This window comes from Dreissena polymorpha, chromosome 11 (assembly GCF_020536995.1).
Source record: "Dreissena polymorpha isolate Duluth1 chromosome 11, UMN_Dpol_1.0, whole genome shotgun sequence".
In the NCBI taxonomy this organism is placed as follows: Eukaryota; Metazoa; Mollusca; class Bivalvia; order Myida; family Dreissenidae; genus Dreissena; species Dreissena polymorpha.
Window position 1 is genome coordinate 16,938,636 of NC_068365.1, and position 12,401 is coordinate 16,951,036.

The window sequence follows — 12,401 nt, forward strand, 5'->3', positions numbered from 1 at the left end:
ACATTACAACTAACACACTCCTGCAGCCTACCTCACATAACAATGTATGTCTCATTAAAAGTTTCACATGACAACTCAGCTATATACATACATACATACTCCTGCAGCCTACCTCAAATTAAGTCTTTTTTATTATTATTTATTTAAGCTAAATTAATCATTCAAGCAGTGCCCCAGATAATTATTTGGGAAATAGGGTTTTCACCCATTGATTTTGAGAAATAGGGTGATTTCATTCTTCAAATAGGTGAAATGAGTAATAAAAATGCATAACTTAAAATAATTGCTGCTTTACTTCTGTTGACGCTGCACACTGGTATTGATTCAGTAGTACTGTAAACTATCATAATTAATTTTAATAATGTTTCGCTACATCTTTAATCCTTGAAACTGTCCATAATTATAAACTTAAAATAATATGTCAACAATTTCTAACCAAGGACATGCCTTTTTATACTTATGATAGGTTTGTTCAGTCACGTACTTTCCATCATGTTTTTTGGATGTCAACTCAACTGCTGCATGCACAGTTTCTAACAAAATAAGCTAGAGCTTTGTCACAGACGTGACGAATACCCCCACATGCCGCATTGACACATATTTTGCATGTCGTCTTTACAAAAAACAGCGGACACCATGCTCAATTTTTAAAACGCACTAAGTGACCCCTTGACCTAGTTTTTTACCCAGAAAGGCCCATGTTCTAACTTGGGCTTAAGATCGTCTCCATAAAACTTCTGACCAAGTTTGGTGAAGATCGGATGTAAACTACTTGAATTAGAGAGCGGACACCATGCTGAATGTTAAACAAGAGGGCCTGAAAGGCCCAAAGTCACTCACCTGAGATAACAAGATATTATTGGGACAAATCTTCTGACCAAGTTTCACGCAGATCGGAAAATAAATGTGGCCTCTAGAGTGTTAACAAGGTTTTACTATAGCCATATAAGGAAAAATGCCACGCCCCTTGGAAGCCATTTTTTTCAAGCAAACATAAATATTTTCTAACTCATCCAAGATATCATTGAGACCAATCTTCTGACCAAATTTCATGAAGATTGGACAACAAATGTGGCCTCTAGAGTGTTAACAAGGTTTTACTAAAGCCATATATAGCTATATAAGGAAAAATGCCCCGCCCCTGGTGGCCATGTTTTTAAAGCAACAAAAACCATTTTCTAACTCATCCAAGATATCATTGGGACAAATCTTCAGACCAAGTTTCATGATGATCGGAAAATAAATGTGACCTCTAGAGTGTAAACAAGGTCATACATTTCAATATAATTTAAAATAAAAGTTGAGAAGAACATGTGTCGAAAAATTCGAAATAAGCCAGATATTTAATTTTGAAATTGAAAATGTCCGTAAAGTCGAATTTGCCAGAATGTATATCATGCATGTACGATGTCAATCTTAATTTAGTTTAATGGTTGTTTTTAAATTTCTGCAGCAATGTCTATTCATACGACACACAAACACTAACTCCGATCATAATAAAAAGACGAATTCTTCGGTTATTGTAGGGAAATATGTACGAAATATCTTCGTCACCATCGGCTCGGGGCCCTAATTTGTCTTTGCTGCATTTTATGAAATTCGTCTTCAATTTCTTGCCTATTTTGTGTTATTGCAACATGTATTTATCAATATATTACAATTTAACACATATGAAAATCAAATAGTGTCGCTTTAATCGTTTGACAAAAGAATGCCATATTGTACAGAATCATCAAACAATAAAAAACATATTCAAAAGTTTGCTATCTTCTAGAATGTAAAACTATCATTTATAATTAATTCCACTTAAACTTCTTGTGCTTAAAAGAAATATTTTTAAAAGGGAGACAACTCTGTCAATTCAACATAATTTTTCAAAAGCCATTTTGCAGTTACTTCCCTTGACATGCTAAACTAGAGTGTTCACAAGCTGCTTTACTATATAAATATAAGGAAAATGACCCCCCCCCTCAGCGGCCATGCTTTTTTACCGATCCAAACCATTTTCGAACTCAACCGTCATATCCAGAAAACACATGTTCTGACCAAATTTCATGAACATTGGACCAAAAATGTGACTTCTAGAGGGTTCACAAGTTTTCACTATATATATAGAGAGAAAACAGCCCGGCCCCCTGGTGGCCATGTTTTTTCACCAATCTGGACCATTTTTGAACTCGTCCGAGATATCAATGAAACCAGTGTTTTGACCAAGTTTCATGATGATTGGGCAAAAATTGTGACTTCTAGAGTGTTCACAAGGTTTCTCTATAGCCATATAAGGAATACTGCCCTGCCCCCTGACGGCCATGTTTTTCAACGGACCAGAACCGTTTTTGTACTCAACCAACATATCATTTAGACTAACATTTTGACAAAGTTACATGAGGATTAGGCATCAAATGTGACTTCTACAGTGTTCACAAGGTTTTTCTTTTTTTTGACCTTGTGACCTAGTTTTTGACCCAGCATGACCCAGTTTCGAACTCAGTCGAGGTATCAATGGGACAAATGTTCTGACCAAGTTTCATGAAAATCAGACAATAAATGTGGCCCCTAGAGTGTTCACAAGGCAAAATGTTGACGACTCACGGCGCACAACGGACAAAAGGCGATCACAAAAGCTCACCATGAGCACGTTCTGCTCAGGTGAGATAAAAAGTGACCCAATGACCTAGTTTAAGGCCCGGAATGGCCCATGTTCAAACTTGTCCTAGAGATCATTGTGACCAAGTTTGGTGAGGATTGGATGAAAACTACTTGAATTAGAGAGCGGACAACATGGCGAGGTTCAAAACGCACTAAGATACCCCGTGACCTAGTTTTTGACCCAACATGACCCATATTCAAACTTGACCTAGACATCATCTAGATACAACTTCTGACAAGGTTTGGTGAAGATTGGATGAAAACCACTTGAATTAGAGAGCGGACAACATTGTGATGTTTAAAACACACTAAGTGACCCCGTGACCTTGTTTTGACCCGGCATGAACCATATTTAAACTTGCCCTAGACATTATAAATATACAACTTCTGACCAATTTTGGTGAAGATTGGATAAAAACTACTTGAATTAGAGAGCGGACAACATGGTGAGGTTTATAACACACTAAGTGACCCCGTGACCTAGTTTTTGACCCGGCATGGCCCATGTTTGAACTTGACCTACACATCATCTAGTTACAACTTCTGACCAAGTGTGGTGAAGATCGGATGAAAACTACTTGAATTAGAGAGCGGACACTTAATACGGACCGACAGACAGACCGACAGACCGACTGACCGACAGACAAGTTCATTCCTATATACCCCCTAAACTTCGTTTGTGGGGGTATAAAAATCTATAACAAGAATGATTTGGCACTTATTGGCTCTTGTTTCTTGGTTCAAAAAAGTTTGTAATTGGCTGATATTTTGGGGCAACAATCGCGGACGTCTTTTGACCCCTCTTAGACATTTTTTTTTTTGCATCGTAATAGAAACTGAAAGTAAAGACGCTTTACAAATACATGCACAATGAGCGAAGGATTAAGTCAGATTGAAAACGCATGTATGTCGTCGTAAATAATTTTGTCAGATGCTTTATTTAATTATGGAATCTAGTCCACATAGCGTTTGAATAACTTTGACAGTTTGCTGAGCTTGCTGAATTAAAGGGTCGCCACGTTACGAAAATAGTTCCAAAGAGAAAATACCTAAAATAAGCAAAGCATTTTCGATTGAAGCTATTGTATTGTACGCATAAAATTTGATTAATTTGCGTAAAAGTCAAATTGGTTGTGTTTTCAATACCCATAATATTGTATTTCTTTGCGTTTTTAAACATTTTAATAGGGTGAAAGACGCAGATACTCAGCTTATCTAGGGCACTGTTCAAGAGCCTATGCTTATTCAAACACCCCAGTCAGTTTTCAGGGTAGAACCAGTACTTGGTGTCTTTAGGGGAGATCTAAAGAATGCCTCCACAATAAGAATGGAACCTGTGACCTCCTAGTTGCTAATGATTTAAATTAAATGACCGTTTGCAAACTCCCTCACATACACAAACCTGGAGATGTTGTATCTCTCCCTCGCGCAGTTTCAGCTGTGACTGCAAATTCTCCAGGAGGTTTGCCGCCCCGTTCTGTCTCAGTGTCTCATACAGACTCTGCTTGTTGCCATTGGGAGATGACAGAACATAACTACGGTCTAGTTCTTCCTGAAAACAGGATGAAACAAATTAAGGTTACAATACCTTTTTGGCATTTTTTTTTTTAACAACAACTTGTTTTGCATCAAAAATATATTGTAAAAACTTTAAAGTCATTATTATTTGTGGTACGTTAATTTTCGTTGAATCAAAGGTTGACTGATCCACAAATTAAAGATCTCAAAGAATAATAAGGCATGAAAGACATTTACCCTTTACCACTTAAATATGTATTTTGACGCATGTGTAGTCCCTTAGAAAGATACATTTAATTAAAGACCTTTCTAACTAGATTCAAGTATTAAAGGCTTCATTCACAACCCTTAGATACATATGAGCAGCAAACAGCATGAAACCTTAACAGGCTGTGAGTTACTCGCAGGCTGTTCTGGTTACATGCTGTTTGCACATAACCATTTTCACTTTGCTTCTGAGTTGGAGAGAGTTAATATCAAGGTAATCCACGCACACATCCTCTTAAACTCACAATCCAGATAAATACAAATACCACCCTACACAACTGGCAGGCTACCTGTGTGATTGAAGTAAAAGCCTACCTGTGTGATTGAAGTAAAAGGCTACCTGTGTGATTGAAGTGAACGGCTACCTGTGTGATTGAAGTGAAAGGCTATATGTGTGATTGAGGTGAACGGCTACCTGTGTGATTGAGGTGAAAGGCTACCTGTGTGATTGAAGTGAAAGGCTACCTGTGTGATTGAGGTGAAAGGCTACCTGTGTGATTGAAGTGACAGGCTACCTGTGTGATTGAAGTGAAAGCCTACCTGTTTGATTGAGGTGAAAGGCTACCTGTGTGCTTGAAGTGAAAGGCTACCTGTGTGATTGAAGTGAAAGACTACCTGTGTGATTGAGGTGAAAGGATACCTGTTTGATTGAAGTGAAAGGCTACCTGTGTGATTGAAGTGAAAGGCTACCTGTGTGATTGAGATGAAGGGCTACCTGTTTGATTGAAGTGAAAGGCTACCTGTGTGATTGAGGTGAAAGGCTGCCTGTGTGATCGAAGTGAAAGGCTACCTGTGTGCTTGAAGTGAAAGGCTTCCTGTGTGATTGAAGTGAAAGGCTACCTGTGTGACTGAAGTGAAAGGCTACCTGTGTGATTGAAGTGAATGGCTACCTGTGTGATTGAAGTGAAAGGCTACCTGTGTGATTGAAGTGAAAGGCTACCTGTGTGATTGCAGTGAAGTGTTCATGCAGACCCCCGTGTATACTGCTAACCATGCTGTCCTGTCTAGACACTGACACTGGAGAAGGCGTACCACGGACTGGCGTGACTCGAGAACGACTCATCTGTACCTCACGCTCCTATAGACAAAAATATAGCATCATAATTTAGCCTTACTTGATGCATGTAGTTGCAGTGTCATCTCGGATATTCAGGGACATCACTCTTTGCTTTTTATGGTATTTTTGTTAATTATCTGTCTCTTCTTAGCAAAAATCCAGTTTCCCTGGAAAGCTTTGTCTTGATGAGCCTGTGTGGTCTGCACATGCTCATCTTGGATGACACTTTAAACAACCTATTTTCCAGACAAGGCATATTTTTTTATGTATTATTAGTTGTATATATGTCAGTGTAAACCTCATTTGAATACGTGTCATCCTGTAAAAAGGTTTTCTTAAGATTTTTAGTAATTTGAAGCTTTTGTAGTCACTAAGAAAGTTAAATTTAATTATAGACCTTTCTTACTAGATTCAAGTTTAAAAGGCTTCATTTCCAATCCTTTGATACTGATGAGCAGCAAACAGCATAACATTTGAACAGACTTCAAGTGAATTGCAGGCTGTTCTGGTTTTATGCTGTTTGCAAAAGCCATTTTCACTTTGCATCTTATGGGGGAAAGGGTTAAGAGGCCAACATCCATCCAAACAAGAGGGCCTGAAAGGCCCAAAGTCGCTCACCTGAGAGGAAAGGAACTGACCTGTTCTGTGCAGCCCAAATTCTCTGCAAAACTCTTAAGACAACTGCAGAACAACAAAGAATACCAATAGAGCATAAAGAGTGTGTCTTAAAGCACAGGTGAGATGTGTGTGACTGTTTATCCTCATATTTACATTATAGAGATAACATAAACAAAATACAATGTATAGACAATATGTCTTTTTTTTCACAATTGGGTGCTGCACTGGCAACCATATTTAGAATTTTGGTTGCCTTGCTAAAGAATAACAAGCTTATAACCATGTACATGTTGTGATATGTGTATCAAATACTTTATCTATTTTCTTTAAATTATTGAGAAACAATTTTGCCCACATGACAGACTTTTAATGCAGTATTAAGCCCCGTTTTCCCTGAAAGCAGCCAATATGTAAAGATTTCAATGATAAACTTACAAATGTCGTCGCACAAAAACATCTACTATGTTTTTTTCAAAATTGAACTATATATCTTATAAGCAGAATTAATTTAAATGCATGAAGATAATGAATGTCATAATATGCAAACATTTGATTTAGAGCGTATATTGGTTGTTCTTCAGCCAAAGATCAATTAATATACATGTACTTAAATAGATCTTTGCTTAGCCATATAAGGAAAACTGCCCAGCCCCCTGGCCGCCATGTTTTTCAACCAACCTGAACTATTTTCGAACTCATCCTAGATATCATTGGGACAAATCTTCTGACTAAGTTTCATGAACATTGGACTGTTGTTAAACACCAACCAATCATCATCAGAAAGAACAACAACACCAACAATGTTTTATTTGAAATTTTACTCTATATCTTATGAACAGAATTAATATTAATGCATGAGGATAATGAATGTCTTAATGTGCATACATTTGATTCAAAGCGTATATTGGTTGTAGTAAAGCCATTGGACAAGAACAATAAATGTGGCCTCAAGACACAACAAGGTTTTACTAAAGCAATATTTGAAAAAATGCCATGAACAGTGTTTTCACCTTTAAGTAATTTTCTGCGAAATTAATATTACTACAATAAACTTCGAAAATATTCAACTAGAGTGTAAACAAGGTTTTACTATAGCCATAGAAGAAATAATTCCCCGCCCCCTGGTGGCCATGTTTTTCAACTAACCCAAACCATTTTCAAACTCATCCAAGATATAATTAGGATAAATCTTCTGACAAAGTTTCATGAAGATCGAACAACAAATGTGGCCTCTAGAGTGTTAACAAGGTTTTACAAAAACCATATATAGCCATATAAGGAAAAATGCCCCTCCCCCTGGTGGCCATGTTTTTCAAGCAACCGGAACCATTTTCATTCATGTCCAAGATATAATTGGGACAAATCTTATGACCAAGTTTCATGATGATCGGACAATAAATGTGGCTTCTATAGGGTGTTAACAAGTTTTACTAAAGCTATATAAGGAAAAATGCCCCGCCACCTTGACGGCCATGTTTTTCAACCAACAGGAACCATTTTCAAACTCATCCAAGATATCATTGGGACAAAGCTTCTGACCATTTTCATGCAGATCGGACAATAAATGTGGCCTCTAGAGTGTTAACATTAGGTTTTACTAAAGCAATATATAGCCATATAAGAAAAAATGCCCCGCCCCCTGGTGGCCGTGTTTTTAAAGCAACCGGAACCATTTTCGAACTAGTTCAAGATATCATTTGGACAAATCTTTAGACCAAGTTTCATGATGATTGGAACATAAATGTGGCCTCTAGAGTGTTAACAAGGTTTTACTATAGCCATATAAGGAAAAATGCCCCGCCAGCTGGCGGCCATGTTTTTCAACCAACTGGCATCATTTTCGAATTCGTCCAAGATATTATTTGGATAAATCTTCTGACTAAGTTTCATTAGGATTGGACAATAAATATGGCCTCTAGAGTGTTAACAAGGTTTTACTATAGTCATATATAGCTTTATAAGGAAAAATGACCCGCCCCTTGGCAGCCATGTTTTTCAAGCAAACGTAACCATTTTCAAACTCATTAAGGATATCATTGAGACCAATCTTCTGACCAAATTTCATGAAGATTGGACAATAAATGTGGCCTCTAGAGTGTTAACAAGGTTTTACTATAGCCATATATAGCCATATAAGGAAAAATGCCCCGCCCCTTGGCAGCCACATTTTTTCAATCAAACATAACCATTTTCGAACTCATCCAAGAAATCATACAGACCAATCTCCTGACCAAATTTCATGAAGATTGGACAATAAATGTGGCCTCTAGAGTGTTAACAAGGTTTTACGATAGCCATATAAGGCAAACTGCCCCGCCCCCTGGAGGCCATGTTTTTTCACGGATCTGGACCATTTTGGAACTCGTCAGAGATATCAATGAAACCAATGTTTTGACCAAGTTTCATGATGATTGGGCAAAAATTGTGACTTCTAGAGTGTTCACAAGGTTTCTCAATGGCCATATAAGGAATACTGCCCCGCCCCCTGGCGGCCATGTTTTTCAACGGACCGGAACCATTTTTGAACTAAACCAACATATCATTTAGACAAACATTTTGACAAAGTTACATGAAGATTGGGCATCAAATGTGACTTCTACAGTGTTTACAAGGTTTTTCTTTATTTTGACCTAGTGACCTAGTTTTTGACCGAGCATGACCCAGTTTCGAACTCAGTCGAGGTATCAATGAGACAAATGTTCTGACCAAATTTCATGAAAATCAGACAATAAATGTGGCCTCTAGAGTGTTCACAAGGCAAATGTTGACGGCGCACGACGGACGACAGACAAAAGGCGAACACAAAAGCTCACCATGAGCACATTGCGCTCAGGTGAGCTTAAAAGTTAATTGAGCTAAAAATATGTAAGACCTTTCCCTTAAATGGACTAACCCAAAAAGCAGACCTAGCTAGTTCTGCATTTACACTACCTACACACACAATTTAAATGCAATACTTAAATGCAAAATAACTAGACAACAAAATTTAACATGACATTATAGCGGCATTGTAGCTCCAATCCTAACTGTGCCCAAGCTCACAAGAGCAGCGTCATGTAAAAACGGATCTCATTTCATATGTTCCCAGCATAGCTCAAGACAAGCCTGTGCATTTGCCCAGTCTAGTAAGGAGCTACTATAACTGCTAATGAGACCTAGAAAACTTAAAGACATAAGAAACATTTTCGAAGTTACTCTCACCAAGTCCTTGAGTTGCTCCTGTAGCATGGCTATCTTCTTCCTCTCCTGCTCAACCTTTGCTTTCTCCATGTCTAACTGGGTCTCCAGCAACACCTGTCACCATGGAAAAATACATCAGTCATGGCTACTTGTTCATGTTTATTTCGCCTCATTTACTTTATTATGAATCATAAAATGCCTATTTGCATATTTGGAAAAAAGACTACAGTGAATTTAAAATTAAGACCGAAGCAAACTTTAAATGCAGACAACTGCAGACTTGAGACACAGATTTTAGCAATCTTGAAATAAAGACCAGACCACAAATTTTAAGTAAAGGCTACTAGATACTTCAAATAAAGACCACAGCCCATAATAAAGACTACTACAGACTTGAAACAAAGACTTCTGCAGACTTGAAACAAAGACTTCTGCAGACTTGAAACAAAGACTTCTGCAGACTTGAATCAAAGACTTCTGCAGACTTGAAACAAAGACTACAGACTTGAAACAAAGACTTCTGCAGACTTGAAACAAAGACTTCTGCAGACTTGAAACAAAGACTTCTGCAGACTTGAAACAAAGACTTCTGCAGACTTGAAACAAAGACTTCTGCAGACTTGAAACAAAGACTTCTGCAAACTTGAAACATAGACTACAGACTTGAAACAAATACGTCTGCAGACTTTAAACAAAGACTTCTGCAGACTTTAAACAAAGACTTCTACAGACTTGAAACAAAGACTTATGCATAGAAACATAGACTACAGACTTGAAATAAAGACCACTGCAGACTTGCAATTCAGTCTTCTGCACACTTGATACAAAGACTACAGATAACTCAAATAAAGACTTCTACAAACTTGAAAATAAAGGCTACAGCAAACTTTGAAAAAATAAGACCACTACAGACTTGAAATTAAGACAACCGCAACTTAAAACATATACTACACCAAACTTGCATTGCAGACCACTTCAGACCAGTGCAGACTTGCTGACCTTGTGTTTCTTGGCCTCTTGCAGCTCCTGTGACATCTGCTGCTTCAACATCTCCACCTGGGCAGCCTCTCTGTAACACAACACAGGGGGGTAAAACTGAGCCTCACTCTTTGAAAACTGTGCTTAATGTGTGTGTAAAAAGCCCTCCAAGATTAGCCTGTTAAGTCTGCACACCTTATCAGGGACAACACTTTCCACCAAGACTGTATTTTCATATAGAAGAGACTTCATTTAAATGACAAATACCTTAAAGGCATACTGCACAGGCTAATCTGAAATGACACTTAATGGGCATGCAATTAGCTTGATTTTCCCAGAGTGCCACTAAACGGTATTTAGGGGTGTATATTTCATAAAAATGCACCTTGCCCTGTAGTACTAGAGATTAAAAATCTTCACATGCCCTTATGAAATCTGTACTCACCCATGTAATGGTAAGGAACTCTTTTGTTTTTGCTTGTACATACAGACTTAATAGTGCTTTTACAACTGAGCATTTGTCTTCAGTTTAAATGAAAAAAAGTTAGGAAAACCGAATATTTGATACTGAAGATACGTGTTATCAGCCAATTAGCCCAGCTGATGAGAGGGATACATTTTAAAACCGACACAGCCTTTGCACATTAACTGTTTATTTACAAACATGTAAATGAACCCAAAAACTTTGAAATTATATCAGTTCAAACACAAACTGTATTTCGATTGTTTACTTAACAATAACTGCATATTTGTATTTTGTCAAAAAGATTGTGTACACTTTCGTGTTGAGGTATTCAAGGCAGTGCATGTAAAAAACAAGGGACAAAATTGTCACAAAACCAGGTTTTCATTGTGAAAAAAAAATCTGATAAAGGGAGAAAACTCAAACTAAAAAATCTGATAAAGGGAGAAAACTCAAACTGAACTTTTGAAATGACCAAAAAAAATTAACCCCCTTTGTAAGTTTCTTTTTTTTTTTTAAATCTATTTTTAGTCGTGGCGACCTTGACATTGGAGATATTGACGTGATTCTTTCGTGGGACACACCGTCCCATGATGGTGAACAAATGTGCCAAATGATTTTAAAATCTCACAATGAATGACATAGTTATGGCCAGGACAAGCTCATTTATGGCCATTTTTGACCTTTGAACTCAAAGTGTGACCTTGACCTTGGAGATATCGACGTAATTATTTCGCGCGACATACCGTCCAATGATGGTGAACAAATGTGCCAAATGATTTTAAAATCTGACGATGAACCACATAGTTATGGCTCGGACAAGCTCATTTATGGCCATTTTTGACCTTTGAACTCAAAGTGTGACCTTGACCTTGGAGATATCGACATAATTATTTGGCGCGACACACCGTCCAATGATGGTGAACAAATGTGCCAAATGATTTTAAAATCTGACAATGAACGACATAGTTATGGCCCGGACAAACTTATTCCGCCAGCCCGCCAGCCCGCCAGCCAGCCAGCCAGCCCGCCAGCCAGCCAGCCAGCCAGCCAGCCAGCCCGCCCGCATTCGCCAATCTAATAACCAGTTTTTTCCTTCGGAAAACCTGGTTAAAAATACAGACAACTTTCAGACAACAATAATTAATCATTAAAAACATAAAATTCACATTTTACTGCTCCAATATCTACTTACTGCTCCAATATCTGGAGCTACTTACTGCTCCAATATCTACTTACTACTGTACTATCTACTTACTGCTCTAATATCTACTTACTGCTCTAATATCTACTTACTGCTCTAATATCTACTTACTGCTCCAATATCTACTTACTGCTCCAATATCTACTTACTGCTCTAATATCTCCTTACTGCTCTAATATCTACTTACTGCTCTAATATCTAATTACTGCTCTAATATCTACTTACTGCTCTAATATCTACTTACTGCTCCAATATCTACTTACTGCTCCAATATCTACTTACTGCTCCAATATCTACTTACTGCTCCAATATCTACTTACTGCACTAATATATACTTACTGCTCCAATATCTACTGACTGCTCTTATATCTACTTACTGCTCCAATATCTACTTACTGCTCCAATATCTACTTACTGCTCCAATATCTACTTACTGCTCCAATATCTACTTACTGCTCTTATATCTA

At 37.7% G+C, this 12,401-nt stretch overlaps 1 protein-coding gene across 2 annotated transcripts in view; it reads right to left on the reverse strand.

The window, feature by feature from the left end:
• LOC127851020 (TATA element modulatory factor-like) overlaps window positions 1–12,401 on the reverse strand; it is a 70,050-nt gene that overhangs the window by 8,226 nt on the left and 49,423 nt on the right. For both annotated transcript variants that reach the window (XM_052384454.1, XM_052384453.1), the window contains exons 19-22: window positions 10,289–10,358; window positions 9,311–9,403; window positions 5,375–5,512; window positions 4,052–4,201 (exon numbers count right to left, since the gene is read on the reverse strand). In XM_052384454.1, the coding sequence (XP_052240414.1) occupies window positions 4,052–4,201; window positions 5,375–5,512; window positions 9,311–9,403; window positions 10,289–10,358 (451 nt within the window). The remainder of the gene's footprint in view (window positions 1–4,051; window positions 4,202–5,374; window positions 5,513–9,310; window positions 9,404–10,288; window positions 10,359–12,401) is intronic.